The 17,899-nt window shown below is 54.0% G+C and overlaps 1 protein-coding gene across 3 annotated transcripts in view; it reads right to left on the bottom strand.

Annotated features, from left to right (window-relative positions):
• Nucleotides 1–7,686, bottom strand: part of CXCL12 (C-X-C motif chemokine ligand 12) — a 74,857-nt gene extending 67,171 nt beyond the window's left edge. Inside the window, exons 1-3 of one of the 3 annotated variants that reach the window (XM_072739406.1) lie at nt 7,486–7,686; nt 3,278–3,395; nt 1,022–1,108 (exon numbers count right to left, since the gene is read on the bottom strand). In XM_072739406.1, coding sequence (XP_072595507.1) covers nt 1,022–1,108; nt 3,278–3,395; nt 7,486–7,546 — 266 coding nt within the window. In that variant the 5' untranslated portion in view covers nt 7,547–7,686. The remainder of the gene's footprint in view (nt 1–1,021; nt 1,109–3,277; nt 3,396–7,485) is intronic. The other 2 variants (XM_072739405.1, XM_072739404.1) reach the window with 2 other exon arrangements.
• Nucleotides 7,687–17,899: the final 10,213 nt, after the last annotated feature.

Below are 17,899 nucleotides of genomic sequence, written 5' to 3'. Positions count from 1 at the left end.
ATAAGCCTCAGAGGCAATCACAGAAACCAAATTCCTCCAAACAAGTTCTCAGATTGAAAATTTCATTTGATTCTGCAAAGACCAGCCTTTCGACAGAAGGTGGAGACATGATCTCCCACCCTCCAGGACAGGGCCAGCCCCATTCTGGAGGAGGCCAGAGAAGATTCTCACAGAGGGCCTGAACAGGAGGGTAGGGCAAAGGGAGGAGGAGGCTACAGGGCAGAGCCCCAGCAATCACCCTCCTCCCCACTGAGCATGTACAGAAATGAGAAGCAGAAGCACGATGAAAGCATGCTACTGGAGGCAGGGAGAGGCCTGGGAATGGCCGGCAAAGGGCCTCTGAGCACAGTCCCTAGTGACAGTAGTACATGGAGCCTACAGAACCAATCACCCAGCTGGAAAGAGGAGGTGGAGGCAGTGGCCGCTGCCTGACGCTGGCCAGTATCTGAGTCACTGGGGTTGTCATTTTAGGAGGGACACCCCCCACAGAAGCTGTCCATGGCCTTCCTCCAAGCCTGTGAGTCTGGAGGAAGGACACTTTTCTGAGCTCCATGTTTGGCCATCACCTGACTGTGCCCAGATACCCCGGGAGCAAGGAAGAAAAGCTCCAAAACAAACCAAATACAGATCTTGAAGTAATCACAGATTTTAAAAAAGATAATGGGAATGATGGGGATTGTGATGATCAGGAGAGAGCAGACAGTGGGTAATGCTGTTGGGACAATGTAATTTCTTAGAAAAACCCCAGTTCTAAAACAGCCAATGTGCAAGGGTCTGGAGCACTGGTGAATATAAGCTGCAGGATCGTACCAGACACTATAAATGCAGGTGTCTATGTTCTGGGCAAACCTCAAGGCTGAGATCCCAGGTCAGCGTGCTACCCCCCCCAGGTGTACCTGGCCCTCCCCATCCAGGCCCACCTCCCCAGCACCTCGCCTTTCCATCTGCCATATCTGCCATACGCTGTTAGCTTTCCTCAAGTGGATCTAGCAGAAAGTCTTTTTTCGGCTGTTGTGCTTACTTGTTTAGAGCTTTCTCCAGGTATTCCTGGATCCACTTCAATTTCGGGTCAATGCACACCTGTCTGCTGTTGTTCTTCAGTCTTGCCCTGCCAAAACAGAAGAGGCTATGGGTGTGCAGCCGAATGGCAGGAGGCAGGGACATGATCTGGGCACTGGCTCATCTCAAACTCATGTCAGGATCCTCTCCCGCACCAAGTGCCTAGCTTGGCAGGTTGGTGTTTAGAAGGAACTTGGGGCGAGCTGGGGAGACAAATCCCTAGCAGTGGGCAAGTCCCACTGTACAGATACAGGAAGGGGAAAGGTGGGTTTGCAGGGGGAGCCCAGGGAGAGTGCATGCACCACACAGAACCTCTGAGTTGGCTTCTGAAGGGTGCAAAGGAGTGGGGTGAGTGAGATAGAAGGGGAGGGAAACGCAAGAGCAAAGGCATTAGAGGGGTAACAGCACCAAGGAGGTGGAGGAAGACGGGATGCCCAAGGAGCAGGTGGCCAGATGTAGGAGCTGGATTGAGGGACTTCACCTGCAAGATTATGGGGATTTATGCTGGAGAGTGACAAAGGCAGATTTGTTCTTTGGATGAATCATCTTGAAATACAAGGGAGAGAGAATGAAGAGTAAACCTGGAATAGGCGATCTGTAAAGAGGTATTACAACAGTCTGGGGAACAGAGGTAATGGGTCAGTGCGGGAGGGACAGTGCAGTGGGGGGTGACAGGGCAGTGAGGGAGGGACAATGCAGGTGGAGGGAGGGCTGGTGTAGGTAATTTGCCAGAGAATGGTTCTCAGAGAGATTTTACAAGTTCACTGAATGCTCCACAGTTGCATTTGTTTCTTAAAAATTCATTTGGCACCTTCCTCCCACTTCTCCACTACACTCACACTCCCCCACCCAACAACTCCTGGGGGCAGACCAGACTTCTCTCTCTGGGCCCCTCTCCATAAAGACCTCAAGCAGCAGCCTGCCCAGCCATTCACAGGTCTGTAAGGACAACGAAGGCCAGCATTGTGGCCCGGGGACACCCAGGGGCATCATGCGGCCTTCCTGGTAAATGACTGACAGGTGCAGAGGAAGAGTGTGGTTCAGAGCAATGGGTTTCAATCTGGCTGTCACTGCTTATCGGTTCTGCGTCTGCCCACACCCCCACATTCTATCTGGTTTCTTGAACTTCAGGGGGCATTCCTAGCAAGTGGACTAGTGCAATGTGAACTGCAAAGCAGGTCTATGGAACTAAATTCAGTATTTGATACAACACCTCTCAAAGGAGAGAGCAGTTTATTGTAAGCAAAGCCAGTGAAAACACATTCACCTTCTAGTGGCCTAAAACATACTGTAAATGACAAACACATTCAAGGCAGCAAAGACTAGCCAAAAAAAAGACAAAATCAAACTTAAAAACAGTTGGTATTAGGTGGCAAATGCTTCGGGAGGGGGCGGCTTTCATTTCAACTTCTGGGTCTCCACCCCATTCTCAGCACTGGGACTTTACAGGAGGTGAGCTCCCTCACAAGAGACCTGAGACTCTGCACCCCTGCATCTGGACACATGAGCACACTCACTGTGTGTGAGCAGGGGTGCACTCTAGCACACGAGGGCCAAGCAATGAACAGCCACATGAAGGTCTCTTCCTGAACCTCGCCCAGCCTCCGACAACCCCAGAGAGAGGTTTTTATGTGTTATATAGGTGTAATTCTTGTGTGTCTCATTTCCCATATGAGTGACATCAAATATCAGCAGTTCCCATCAATATCAGAAAAAACATGTGTTGTGTTTGAGAAAACAGTTAAGTGAGCTGAAAATTTTGAGTTTTGCCCAAAGGTTGAAGACAAATTAAACTGAATTGGGGTCTTGTGAGATTTGCTATGTGATAAAGGATGAATTTAGAACACCAAAGCCTAGAAACTGGCAGGACAGACCACCGTGACTAGCAGAGGGCGGCCTCATTTACTGGATTTCAGCAAAAGAAACTCCTGGTTTCTCTGGTCTGGAGGCATCCCACTGTACTGCCGTCTCCTGTGCTAAAGGAGGAAATTTGGGAAAAAAGAGGCAAGAACCAGGGTGCCAAGGGTAAGCTTGGCCACTGAAACTCCTGCCTGGTGGAATCCTCAAAGGCCTCCTGGTAATCAGAGATGCCGCTAATTATGCAAGTTCCAGGCTAGCTGCTCTGCATGTGTGGGTTCTCCAGCTTTTACAAGTTTTGAGTTAGGTGCTACTACACCCATGGGATGCAACCCTCCTGGAGGATGATGTTCAGACTTACACGATCTGAAGGGCACAGTTCGGAGTGTTGAGGATTTTGAGATGCTTGACGTTGGCTCTGGCAATGTGGCTCTCGAAGAATCGGCAGGGACATCTGTAGCTCAGGCTGACTGGTTTGCCTAGAAGAGGTAGTGACAGCAGTGCAGTTTGTTATGATCCTGCCAAACCTTGGGGATACGTGTGCGTATGGGTCAAGCAGCCCCTGCTCAGGTGTCTTAGGATAACATATATTAATCCCAGGACAGAAGTGTTTCAGTCCAAGGTACTGGGGTTCCCAGTTACTCTCTGCAAAATAAACTCCTCCAGAGCCAACGAAGAAAGCTCTCCTCACTCAGGGAAGGAGGAGGGGGAAGCAGGAGCCTCCAGGCTCTCTCTGGTCCCAGGAGCTACCACAGTTCCCTTGGGAGTGCTGCCCTCCCCACCTTCTCCTCACACTCACCTTAAACCCGGGCAACCACAAAAGAATCCCATTGGCAGGTTTCCTACCTGGGAGTCCCCAGAGGACAGGGCAAGGGCCCACATTCTCCGCAGCACTCCCCTGAAGGCAGGGAGATTATCAGGGCTGGGGTCAAATGTGGCTTTCATTGTGCAGAGATGCTGCAGCCTCCTGGGTTATATTACCTCTTTGTTTGCCAATCCACCAATTTGCAAAATGCCATAATTGACACTCATTAGTTTAAATAAGCAAAGGGCTCCTGCGGACCACCACTCACCATTTAAGTCTAGAATTGCAAGCCTTGGGGGGCTGGGATATTCGTGTTTTTTTTTTCTTTTCTTTTCTGCAGATTTTATCCAAGCCCTACTTAATACCCCAAATTATTTGAATTTGTGGATCCTTTCATCAGGGATTAAATCTATATTTGAGAATATTTAGTCCAGAGACTTAAAAAAAAAGTTTGCCTGTTTACAGGGCTCCCAAGAGCCTCCTGCTGGTCCTGAAGTCCTGCACTTTGGGGCAAGAGAGCTAGGGAAGCTACATTAAACCTTGTGAGTGAGGGATTTCTTTATTTTTCTACAGGCTGCATTGAGTTGAGAGATGGCAGGGCCTGTAAAGACCAGCCTATTTAGCCACCAAGTCAGGGAAAAAGCAGGCTGCCCAGCCCCCTGGGATCAAACCTGATTCCCTAAAAACCAGTAAGGAGAAAAGCCTGGCTTCAGGGTGCTCACACTCAGGATACTGCAGAGCAGCTACAGCAGCCTTCACTTGTATCCCTGAACTGACTCCAGAAAGTCTCTGCTGGGGCCTGGCCTTCAGCAATGGCACCCAGTTCCCCGCTGCGGCAGTTTCTACTGTACTGCCCATACTGCCCTGTAACCAGATCGCCTGGGAAAGTGACCCCAGGGCTGGGGGCGAGGGGGTCTGGGTAAAGCCTCCCCTCTGAGTGTCCTGCCTCTGGTCTCCCTGGAATTCTCCTGGATCCTCCTGAGCTGAGCAGGGACTGGAGAACTGGGGTTGTTGGGTGGTGACATAAAGGGTCCCAACCCCAGTGCAGCAGCACATGAAAGGAACACAGTGTGAAATGCTTTGGCGGGTTGGGGAGGCTGCTCTCCTCTGTCAGGGAAGCTGTTCTGGCTCCACTGGTGGAGATCAGGCCAGAAATCAGAGCTGATTCTGAGCTCAAAATACAGGTTTTTTTTCTCTTCTCTTCTTCCCCACCCCACCCCTTGGGAATTATCCATTTCCTTCAAAGGCAATTCTTATTCCTACTCCCAGGACCCAGTTAGTTAGTTGCCTGACTGTCAAGTGGGGGAATTTCCACAGGTTCTTTTAAAGTGACAGAGCACCCAGGGCTCTGTCACTTACCTAGAGAATACAGTGCTATGTCTACCTGGTGTCCTCTCCTCCAGCTTATTTTGTCAATATTACTAACTTTTCCAACTGGTTTGGATGTGACTCTGTATAGGCAAGGCACCTGGTTGGTCTAGATGTTTACCAGGGGTTGGGACCTGATGAACCTGCCTTTGTTCAAGAGCAGTTCTGAGAGAACCTTCCACTCTAATGCAGAAAAGGGAGTCCTGGCCTGCCTCTCCAACCAGGCCTCAGAACAAAGCCCAGCCTGGATTTCACCACCCCAGGGCACACAGGGGCCCAGCTGCTTGTCTGAGGTCACCAGTGGAAGGACAGAAGCCTGTGCCTGCACCAGCCCCTGACCAAGGTCTCCAGGTGTAGCTTTGGAACTCAGTATGGGCACCCAGGCTCAAGAAGGGCAAAGAAGTATATTCCGGCCTACGAATGCAAGGAGACGCAGACCAGCCTTGAGTCCAGGACCCTGTCCTGGCCATGTGGCTACCAAAAGAGCAACTCAGAGAGGCAAGCAACCAACCCTTTTCAGGGTCAGGATGAGTCTGTTAATGAGACCCCACCCCCCACTCCCTCAGTGCTCCTTCCAGGTCAGCTACGCCTAGGGCTCAAGGACCAGGGTGGGTCCCTGCATTCCCCTCCTTTCTGCAGCTCCCCAGGGAACCGGAGCGGCACCATTTCCCTAGCAAAGTGCAGGATGACAGCTCCACTCCCACCACTCAGTTGTTAATGCTCAAACCAGAGTGTCCCCCAGGACCTAGGGGGTCAGTATGGAGACTCAGCCTAGCATACCTCTAGGCTAGGCCGTGGACTAAATGCCTTCCATCCAGTCCCTCTGCACCTCTGCCCAGGAACTTACTACACCCCCTGCCCCCAACTCACAATCACAACCTGGAGATAAAGACCTGAGCTGAGATCAAGAGTCTGACATTCAACCAACCCAGCCATCCAGGCACCCATTAACCTGCTACACTTTTAAAGAGAACTCTCCAGGCAGCCAGCTGTGAGCCCCTGGCAGTCCCTGCAGTGCTCCCTGGCCCAGACACAGGCATGTTCACCTTACCCACACTGGCCCCCAGTCCACTGCCTGTGAGGATGCAGAGGGTCAGCAGCTGGAACCCAGCCTAGCACTGTGGGGGCTCAGGCTCTGCATGGACCGTGGCTGCCCCAAGAGCACTCCCAGGGTCCTTCAACCCTTTGCAGGGTTTGTTGGCAACTTTGCAGCTAAGAAAGGACAGTGCGGCCTAACATGGCTTGTTTTATGTATTTAAAGACAACAGTTTATTTTGGTTTGCAGCAGTGGTGTCCTGTGACAGGACAGCGAGATTTCTCTTAAGCTCCAAAAGAAAAAAAAAAAACAAAAACGGGCTCTCCCTCTCCCAGTGAAACAGGACACCACCTTTCCCAGTGGCCTAAGGCCTTGGCGATTGAACTCTGCAGCGCTCCTTCAGAGGGAAGAGCTAAGGCTTGGCCGGTGACAAAGGCGCCCGCCTGCAGGTGTGTCTGGGGGCAGGGGAGCCGGCAGGAGCGACCCCCGCGGCCCTGGGCCTCTCTTCGACGCGACCCCGGGAGGAGGCCGGGGAGCAGGCTGGACGCACGCCCGGGTCTGCTGCGCGCTGCGGGCCGCGGAGCTGTGCAGAAGCGCGGCCGGGCGGGGGGCGCAAAGCCGACAGCCGCTGTGGGGCTCGCCCGCGAAGCCTCGCCGGGTGGGTGCCAGATAGGGGCGGCCTCGCTTAGGGGGGCGCCGCGAAGCAGCTCCCGGCCGCACCGCCACCAGACGTGCGTCGCGGCGCCAGGCAGGCTGCGCCAGGCAGGTTCGCCGAGCGCCCTCTCGCACACGCAGCTCCGGCCCCGGCGCAGCGGGGCCTCGAGAAACGAGCGGCGCGCTGGAGCGCACGGGCTGGGGGCGCTGGGGGGGGGGCTGGGGGGGCTGGGGGCGCTGGGGGGGCGCTGGAGTGCACGGGCTGGGGGGGCTGGGGGGCTGGGGGGGCGCTGGAGCGCACGGGCTGGGGGGTCTTGGGGGGGCTGGGGGGGCGCTGGAGCGCACGGGCTGGGGGCGCTGGGGGGGCTGGGGGGGCGCTGGAGCGCACGGGCTGGGGGGGCTGGGGGGGCGGCCCGGCCCGGGACCAGCGGCTCCCCACTGCGCTCTGCTCCCCGGAGCCCCGGGCGCGCGCCCGGCCAGGGATCCCGCCCGCCCCCGTGCAGGCGGCCGCCCACCGTCCCGGACCCGGGCTCCGCTGCAGAGAGCTGCGGAGCGCGAGGCCTCGGCGCGGGGGCCGGCCGCTAAGCTTCGGGCTTCAGCGCCACGCCCGAGGGCGCGCGCCCCGCGAAGGGGCTGCCTCGACCTCCCCCGCGCCAAGCGGCGCCAACTGGGTCCGCTCGGGGCCGCGCGGGGCCGGCGCACTCACCGTGGCTGAGGCACAGCGCAGTCAGCACGAGGACCAGCGCGGCGGCGACCTTGGCGTTCATGGCACCGGCGGGCGGCGGGCGCGGGGCGGGCGGGCGCGGGGCGGGCGCGGGCGGACGCGGGCGGACGCGGCGGCGGGGAGTGAAAGTGCGGCGGGCGCGGCGGGCGCTTTAGAGGCGAGAGCGGGCGGGCGGGGCGGGGCGGGGCGGGGCGGGGCGCGCGGCGAGGGGCGGGCCTGGAGGCGCAGCCCGCCGGCGGCTGGGGCCCGGGGCGCCCCCCTGCACCCGGGGCGCCCCCCACCCGGCCGCTCCTCCGTGGGTGCTCCGGCGGCGGGGCGCTCGGGCCTCTGACCTGCCCCAGCCCCGCGGGGCCCCGCTCCGTCAAGCTCCATCCGCAGCGAGGACCCCGACGCGCAGTGAGGCTGCGACAAAGGCTGGTCGTTGCGCCCACTTGGCAGGTGGAGAGATGGAGTCCCAGAGGCGGGAACGGAATGGCGCCGACCGTCAGGACACTCGCCGGAGTGCGCCGCGAGGCCCGAGGGAGCGACGAGCGCCCGGTTCGGGAGCCCAGCGCCCGGGGGTGCCCACCGGCTGGGCCCGCTGTGCTGAGCTCCCCGCAAGCTCTGCCCAAGGGAGGGGACCGCTGTGGGCAGAACCACTCCCGCCCCAAGCCAACGCTTTCGCTCGGTGGCCAAGCCTCAGTTTCCCGGCTTGACCCTGCCAGCGGACAGCACCGCGCGCCGCGGCGGACGCAAGGTCAGTCCGCTCTGCTGCTCCGTGAACGTAACGCGAATGTCGCTGGCTCACCTGGGCCATGGGCTGACCGCAGCTGCCATCCCGCCGAGCAGTACCTGGGGGAATGATCGAGACCCTCGTTCGCCACGTGCTCGCCACTGGGTCTGGCACAGGGCCGGCCGGTGCTCGGCAAATGGAAGCGAGAATAATCTAGATTTCCGCAAATGCGCCCTCTCCCAGCGGAGGCCCTGTGCGACCCAGAGTGTTGAGAGACCCCACCCCACCGCCCCCCCACGTCCCCTCTCCGTCTTAGCCCAGGGCAGTACCCCCAGCGTCAGCCTTTCTGGTCCAGGAAACGAGTCTGAACTCTCGGCAGGACGTGCCTGAACCTGGACACCCGCGCAGCCCCAGCCTGGTAGGGAGGGACGCAGGCAGGCGGCCCGGGGGGAGCACGCCTGGGGACCTCACTAGTGACCACAGGGCTCCCTTGCCACCTCCTCCTGCCCTTAACGGCACAGCGGGACAGCGGACCAGATTCTATCCCCCGCCCCACCCAAGGAGCACGCGGTGGGGACAGGCCTGTACCCGGGAAGTCCCGGCCACAGGGGGATGCGTGGGGCCCGCGGGGCCTGGGCTCAGCAGCTGCAGTCAGGGCCCACAGGAGGGGGCAGTCAGCGGGAAGCTGCAGGAACTCCGGGACGCAGGTCGCGACGATGGGTGTCCTTTGTGCCTTTCTTCCAAAACTGCTCTCACGCTCAGTTAGCTGCACTGTGCACCCCAGGCCAGGCGGACTTCTGGGCACTGGGCGTAGAGCCGGGAAACGCACGGGCTTGCTCCCTTCCTTGAACGGAGTAGCCATGGGGTGGGGGGGGGACAGTCCTCAGGCGCTCCTCAGCCCCCCCCCCCCACCCCATCTCAGGAGAGCGAGGCGTGATCCCGAAACTAGCCACTGGCCGGAGCCGCCTCCGGGAACGCGCGGGCCGACTGAGCGCGCGCGCCCTCTGCTGGCCAAGTCTCCCGCGCCCTGGGCGTCCTTCCCCGCTTTCCCGCCGCGCCCGGGGGCTGGGTGCACCCAGGCTCAGGCCCTCGGCTGAAACCTGTGCGCAGCCCAGGGAAGCCGCGGTGCTCCGCGGTACATGGAGAAGCAGTTGGCATGACTTGGAGCCTGGAACCTACACTCTTGCGGGAACCTGCCTGCAAATCCCGCTAAAGCAAATGCCAGTCTCTTGCTTGCTGCTTCTTTGCCTCAAGGCGGGTTCTGTTCACGCAGCTCAGGGAGTGCCTGGAGGTGCCCGCGTGGGCTGGGGCAAATGAGAACCGAGGCCTCCTGCCTGGCTGTATCCTGCCACCCCAGGATAGACATTAGTGTGGGACACATCAGAGTCCCCTGCTTCCTCTATTAATTTATTAAAATACTTATTGAGCACCCACTAAGTGACAGACACTGGCTAAGTGAAGTACTTTAGTAAAGGAAGAAAAAGAAAAAGAAAACCCCAAGCCTCCTGTCCCAGAGTTTACATCTAGGGGGAGGAGAGGAGGATATGGCACAAAACATAAGTAATTAAACACAATCTATAGAAGGTTCTTAGGTGCTATGGGTAAAGGGAGAAGAGGGAAGGGGAGGGAATTAGGATTTTGAATAGGGATACCAGCAATCTGCATTTTAGGTAAAATCTCCACAGGTTTTCAGTTGGCAAGCTATTTGAATTTTTAAAAAATATATTTTTTTTATTGTTTTAAAGATTTTATTTATTCATGAGAGACACACAGAGAGAGGCAGAGACATAGGCAGATGGAAAAGCAGGCTCCTTGTGGAGAGTCCCATGCTGGACTCTATCCCAGGACCCTAGGATCATGACCTGAGCCAAAGGCAGACTCACCAGTGAGCCACCCAGGCTCCCCAAGCTATTTGAATTTAAAACTGTACTGACCAACTCTCTAGGGGCCAGAGACTGTTAGACTAGACTGTGCCTTTTATCCTCAGCTCTGTGTTCAGCCATGGGGGGGGGGGGTGGCTTCCAAATTCGGGACAACAGACCCCACCACCCTTTCTCCCCTGTCCTCTGCTTTTGCCACTACCTCTACTGACAAGGCTCCACCTTTCTTTCTGTGCTGGGAAACTCAGTTCCTCGTCAACACCCAAAGCAAGGTGCCCCTCTGTGTGAGATCTTCCATGTGTCTCCTGGCTTATCATGCAGAGTCACTGCTCTTCAGAAACACCACAGTCATGTGGAGTTTAAGGTAAGAGGCAGGCAGGGGTCTGGCTGTGGAGGTGCATCTCCAAGAATTGATTTCGCTTTATGAGTTCTAGACCTCGAGTGCCCAGTTGAGGTGCCTGCCTGTGGCCCCCTGCCCCTCGGCCTCGGTTGTTCGTTCCTTCACAATTCGATGGCCTTTCAGGGAAGGACCTTAGTAAAGGTTAAAGGTTTGCACCAAATCATTGTTATCCAGCTTGTAACCCACAGGATGACTTTAGGTGGTATTCTGAAAGCATTGTTTCTAAAACATACAGATTTATATATTTGTTTTTAAAAATAATAAGAAAAAAAGTATAACTATCACATTAAAGCAGACATTTCATATATTAGTCAGGATTGATCTCATTTTTTAAAATATTTAATATAATTTAATTTTTTAAAATAGATTTTATTTATTTATTAGAGAGAGAGAGACAGACAGAGAGAGCACAAACAGGGCAGAGGGAGAGAAAGAAGCAGACTCTCTGCTGAGAAGGATTCCAGAAGATGACTGTCTGTGCTGTACCCCACCTACATACCTCTACTCTCCTAACTTTTGACACCTCACATTAGAATTCCAAAGTAGGTATCCTACCCTGGGCACTAGGAGGCTCTGGGAAAAAGACAAATCCTCAGAGCTAGTTGCTGTCATCTGTGGAATAGGTATACTAACTCTCAAGGTTGGTGTTGGGATTTATTAAGTTTGCAACTGCTTGGCTCAGAGAAGGCCCTCAGGAAGATAGGACTTCAGCTTACTTTCTCTGAATTTGTTACATTTTGTTCTCCCAAAGACAGAACTCATAAAATAAGCCCTAATATCTCAGCTTTGAAGACAAGAAGCCCAAAGCTCAGAGTGGTGGAAGGCCTTGACCAACATGGTAAATCTGGCCAGGGGCAAAGGCACAACTCTCTGGACTACCATCTCTGGATTCTGGAACACCATGGGAGTGTGCATAGGGATGTAAGACACTTGCATGGCAGAAATCTAGAGCCTCTCGGAAGCCTGTACCCAGGGCTGGGGCTATACTTAGGCTGGCCATGTTTTCCTCAACTGGATCCCAGATTGGCCTCAGGGGTCAGTTCCAAGAGCCTGATTTCCCCCTGGAGGGAAGGACCCTAGGGAGGCTGAATCAGGGCTCACCAATGCAGGGCTCTATTGCAGGGTCCTGGCTTGCTGTGGGGCACAGATGCAGCCAAGGCTTACCCTAGGTAAGTGTGCACATCCAGCAAGCCAGATCTTCTGTCCAAAGAGTCCCTCGTGGATACTCCTAAATCGGGGTGGTATTTTCTGGAACATCCTCCAGGAAGATTGGATGAGCAGAGCTAATGTTCTAGGGAAAGTCAGACCCAGGGGCTCTGAGGGTTCAGGTCAGGTCTGTGCTCTCAGCAGCCATGCTAGCTCTCTCATGCCCACTCAATTCTGCTTGCACCCCATCTCCAGAATCAGTGGAGTCAGGTCCAGATTGATTCTGCTGTTCCTAACCCCTCCCCTCTCTCCTGTTACCCTTGGCTGTGGGTAGATTGGTCTCAGCATCTGGAGCTCCATCAGTTTCTAGAATTGGGAGTGTGCACCAGCTTCTATGGTAAACCCCTAGGGGTTGGGAAGTGTGAGCCCTTTAAGGATAAATAACATTTACACATGAGTTACTTAGTGTTGTACACCTTTGACTTCTTTTATCCTCACACCTACCTTTGAGATGGTTTCAGTCCCCAGTTGTGGGAGCTAAGATCACTCGGCCATTCTTCAGAGTAAGGATTTAAATCATCTTAGCCTGGCTCTGGAGTAGGACTGTATCTGGTGAAGGATAGAAGAGTAGGTTTGCCATGCAAAATGCAGAAAACCCAGTTAAACTTAAATTTCAGATAAGCAATGAATCTTTTCCCTTTTTTGTATATATGTTCCAAATATTGCCCAGAACATGCTTATACCAAAAAGAATCATTCGTTGTTCATCTGAAATTTAAGTTTAACTAGATGTTCAGGATTTTTATTTGCGGAGCCTGGTAACCCTGCTCCAGAGTCTACACTCTTCACAACCCAGAAAGCCCTCTTTCTGGGGCTTTCTCCCTGGGTCTTCAGGACATGTGGGCAGAGGGAGTGAAGGGTATTGGGAAGGCAAGTTCTGGAATCCCCGCTTTCTTGGTGAGGGGATTTGTTGAGTTTTATTACTACAGAGTTTTATTATGGTATGAAACGGTGCATTAAAGCAGTATGGGAATGATCTTTTTTCCCCTTTCTCTCTCCTTTCTGCCATGAACATTTTAATACTACCCTGACTCCAACTCTCATTTTCCAACAGTCTGGTCATGCCTGAGGTGAGAAGAGATAAGCTTTCTCCCCAGTATCACCAGCCCTCCTCTTCCTCTGGCCCTGGCAGAGGTACCTGAAGCCCACTCTTGGTACCCCTCCTTCTGTTTCAGATGGCAGGGGCTGAGGATGGGGGAAGAAGAGGAGCCCTCAGCCAGGAGTGAGCCTCACATGAGCGGTATCCTGCTCTGGAGGGATCTGCAGGTGAAGAGGTTATGCGCTGCTGTGGGTCATGGAGGAGGCTCTGGGCCTGCTGCCTGCACAGCTGGTCCCCTGGTCAGAGAAGCCAGGATTCCTGTCTCACTGGCCCTCCTTTTTCAAAGGAGGGACTTGTACTTTTTTTCTCTACTTTACCTCCCCGTGGCTGGGAGTCTACAGTCTTGTAGCACAGATGCGCTGGATAAGACCGCACACGGAGGCTGCCCAGAGAGGCTTTCCAGGCCAAGTGTAAAGGCAGGCCCCACTGGCTGCCTTGCTCAGGGGATGTAAGTCAGGGATGGACTCAGCTGGGACACCTCTAAAGGTACTCATTGGACCACCCCACTTCTCAGAAGCAGACTGGGGATATTGAAAGGTTTTATTTGGGGATAATTTATCAAACAAAAATTTTGTAAACTAGGTGTTTTTGTTTTTAACAATGCAGACCCAGGATGTCTATTGGGAGTTTGGGCTTCATCCATCAAGTCTCACTGGCTTCCAGCTTCTAAGCAATCTTTCTCTTCTTAGATTCCCAGAATGAAGTTTCTATGTTTGCAGCCAGGTTGATTGCTCATTAATGCTCCCTTTTTCCCTGTAGGGTACACAAGTTTTGCCTCAGAGCCCTAGGCTGTGCCACCCAGAGGTGCTATATTTCCTTCATACATCTGTAATCCCACATTCCATCCATCCATCTGCCCTTCCACCACCTACCCATCTATCCATCCTCTATCCAACATCCACCCACACATCTATGCACCCATCTACTCACCAATCCATCCATCCATCTAGCCAACCAGCCAAACATCCCACCCACCATCCATCCACCTGGCTCTCCCCTTCAATCACTCCCCACCAATCCTCTCCAGGTGCTCTAGCCCTGAGATGCCTTTTCTGCCAGAAGCAGATGTGCCTCCTGCTTCCTGGGCCACAGGGGAAGAATAATCAAGCATCAAGGGCCTCAAATCCAGAGATCACAGAGCAAGCCCTCACCTTGAAACGGAATGAAACCTTTGCTTTTCCCTCACTGAAGGAATGACCTTTCTGAGAGGCAGGGAGGGTTTCCTGGGGAATGCCCACCCAGGAAGAAGCTGAGAGCAACATACGAACACCCCTTCTCGCCCCATTATTCATTTCATAATTTTATTCCATAAGTTATTTTTAAAAAGAGAGAGAAAAAGCAAGAAAAAGTAGCAAAGAAACGAACCTTTATTTCTCTGTTTACTCCTCTGTATTTAATGACCAGTTGTTAACATGAGTAAAACCATCTGAAGATTTTTGCCAAATGGAAAAATCTCCCTACAGGGGCAATAAAACAAATATTCAGGGATAGAGAGAGGCGGTCATAAAAGGCATTACCCGGTTGTAAACAGAGGCGGGTTGTGGTGATGTATTGCCCCTGCCTCCACAGCTTTCAACAAAGCACTGAGATTCCAGGAGTGGCTCTGACCCGAGGCAATATTTACTTCTGCGGCTTCTTCAGCAGGTCAGTGTGGGTATAATTTTGTCTACCAGTTGACTAGAATTGAGGTTTGAGCAGGAAGCCCAAACCCTGAGCGCTCATAACTCAAGAGGAGTCAGGCATCCTTGCCTGGAGCGTGCCAAAAAAAGCACATTGTACTGTCTTGGCCGGATGGAGTGAGGGTCTCTGCACACCCAAGCCATTGTCAACAGAGACCAATGGCCCCTGTTTGTACCTTGCCCAACAGTGCCACTGGTTTGTGCAGTTGTCAGCTGTATTTTGTCCCAGTGCTTCCAGAATATCCAACCTTTCTGGTATACCACCATGTAGTGATGATAGTCTTCACTGGATGACTGTCTCATGCAACCTCGGTAGACAGAGTCCACTAGACCTAGCAGAGATCTTGAAGTCTGAAGAGAATGTAAAGCCTCAACTTATGAGGACCATATCCCTTTTGAGGGGCCAAGCACCACAACACCTCTTGCAATGGCCAGAGTTAGCTGGTAGGTCCTGTGTGTGTGGTGACAACCACAGTATGGCTGAATTTCAGACAGATGTGAGACAATTACGTTTGACAGGTCTCACGGCCAGCTCACCGAGTCCCCCAGCAGTATTATAGGGTAGTATTGTGTGTATCCTTTTCTTCAGGTGTAGATACCCATGCTTAGAGAGTGAAGGGCCGTCCCAATACAATGTGAGTTGGCAGTGCTGTCTAGACTCTGGCAAGGGCTCATGAGGGCCTGCATGTTCCCCTTCATGCCCCTGATCTAGGTGTGGAAGTGCTTGGCCTTTGATTTCTTTGGATGCAGAAGTGCATGCTCCCTCCTGTAGGCTGCTGCAGGGTGCATCTGCTGATGTGCAGTAAGGGTCTATAACATCACTGTTAGGCTCTCTAGAAAGTCAACAGGAGGCAGTTTAATAAACCTATAGAAGATCTGACTGCAAAGACCAGAATGAGGCCTGGGTCCCTTTGGCTGTGTCCACAGCCTGCCATGGGGTCTGCAGAGCCTCAGAGGCTCAGGCTGGCTGGGAGCATATGGTGAGGACCATAGGCCAAGTGACCTGGAGGGCCATGGAACTGGCTTCCACTCTTCCATGCTTACCAATGCCTTCCTGGGGGTTCTAGACATGGCTGTCTGGGCTCCTGAAGAGGGGCTGCCTTGACTGTGCAGACCCTAGCAGACCTGGAATCCTCATGACTAAGATCATACCTAAATGCCAGGCTTTTAGAACAGAACAATTTAAAGGCATGTAGCTGGTTAATGGAGCTGGAAGAGGGGCCACAATCTGCTTTGCCCTTTTGGCGGAGCCAGAAACTCTGAGGGTGACACTCTGTGCTCTGGGTAGGGGCGAGAACACCAGCATTTTTTATTATTGTTATTTTACTCCTTTCCAATTTATAGCTCTTGTTGGTTTATGGAGCAGCCCTCAGATGCATTTCTTTCTCCCTCTGGACTGCAGTGAGGCAGGGATTTTCCTCCTCATTCTGCCCAGGAGGTATCCAGGACTCAAAGAGTTGAAAGACCATGCTCAGGTGGTGGGTGAGGATGCAGGGTCCTGGGGGTGGTCATACCCTTGGGTGTATGACCTCCAAAGGCTAGTGAAGCAGACCCTGAGATGGCTGAGAGTGCTGTCTGGAAGAAACAGCTCATTCTGGGGTGGAGGTACGTCCACCCAGAGTGCTTTGTCCTTACCAAGACATTCGAAAACCAGTTGGCTCCCAATAGTCATTGCCTGCCGCCTCGCTCTTAACACAGGGGCAGGTGTGTCTGTATATACCCGGTCCCCGAGTCAGATCCTATGTCAAGGAAAATGGGTTTTAAGCCCACCCTGCTCACTTCCTTCCCTTGCTGTTCTCAGCTTGGCCCCTTAACAGACTTTTAAAGGGGAGCTTATTTTCTGTAAGCTTCAACCCCTGGGACTGGGGCAATCATGGTTTTGGTGAGAAGCAGCCTGTCTGCAGGCCTAGGAAGTGATGGGACGGAGAGGTGAAGATATGCTGGTCTCTGCTCAGGGGTTGGCTGTCTGTTGGCGTTGGGGTAGGGGGAGGAGAAGGCAGAGGAGTCAGAAAGAAATTGCAGGGGCTGGAGCCCACTGAGGTCCAGGGAGACAGGGCATTTTCTAGACGCCTCATCACGGTTGGAGGAGGCGAGTGCCTGTGTATAGCCCATCAGTCAGTCTCACTGGGACCGGCCCCTACACCCAGGATCCCCAGGGAGAACAGTCAGGGCACTGGGCTGGATGGGGGCGGGGGGCTGCCATCTGCTCTGCCCTCCAACCCGGAACAAGGGCAGGTGCTTCCTTCCAGACCATAGAAGGGAGACTCTCCTCCTGCCTTCCCGACTTGGGGAAGAAGTGAATTCCCCACTGTGAACTCACACAGCCCATGTGTGCTCCTTTTCTCGTCTCAGAGTACATCTGGGGTCAGGAGGTAGCCAGGGATGTGAACAGCTGGATGCATTCTGGGAATGAAAGAGGACCAAAAAAGAAAAAAAAAAAAAAAAGGAACTTGTTTATTCAGGCTGAAATGTATCATGTGTGCAAACTCTGATCTCCATCCCTCCAGGTTGACAGGTGGTAGATGTATTTAGTTTGTAGACAAGAAAAAAGAAGGAGCTGGAGTGGATGGCAGTCCGCCAGTGAAGCCCCATAGTGCCCACTCCCCACTTTGGGCTCAGAAGGACATGGTGCACACCTATCAGGGAAGGGCCCCAGAGGGTAGCAACACCCAGTATGCCCAGAAAAGAGCCTTCACTTCCCCTCCCCTGCAGATCCCCTCCACCTCTCCAGCCTTGTCTGGGACTTCAATGACCAAGGACCAAGTGAACTGCTTAACAGATGCTAAGTTCAGCTCTGATGACGGCCAAGGAGGGATGAGATGCACTCAGCATTTTAGCCAGCCAGTCTCCGCCCAGCACTTGGCACTTTGGACAGAACCCACTTGGCTGAGGCAGCTGCAGATTTGGGATGCTTTGGAGCATAGCATGAAGGGTGTGAGCCCCATGCTTTTCACCCCCTGGAAGGTTGGCCCAGGAAGGGTGGAGTAATGGTGGGCAAGCCCAGCCAGCAGCCACAGAAGGCTCTGTGCTTTTAGCCAGAAGTCCCCCTGCCTCTCTATTTGGGGGAAGGATCTAGAGATTCATCTCTACTATCCTTGGGCACTGAGCAGCCTCCCTGCCCCCTCTCTCTGTAGCCTAGTATTTGTTTTCCACAAGTGACTTCACAAAGCCAGTCATCTCAGTGATGGCACGTCTCTAGTCCCAGTGGCCACATCTGAGCATGGAGACTGCCCCTCCCGGCACCTGGCACCATTCCCAAAGGTTCCTTGCGTCCACTCTGCTGTGTTGTGGTGGGAGCACACTCTCTTCTCAGTGGCCACCTGGGCTCTTCCTCATTCCCTTTCAGGGGGTGACTGAAAGTCCCAGTGGGGGACCCCAAGGGTGCAACTTTCATGTAGAAATCAGGGCAGACAACCTAGAC

Source organism: Vulpes vulpes, chromosome 15, assembly GCF_048418805.1.
Source record: "Vulpes vulpes isolate BD-2025 chromosome 15, VulVul3, whole genome shotgun sequence".
NCBI lineage: Eukaryota > Metazoa > Chordata > Mammalia > Carnivora > Canidae > Vulpes > Vulpes vulpes.
This window is presented reverse-complemented; position numbering and strand designations above follow the sequence as displayed.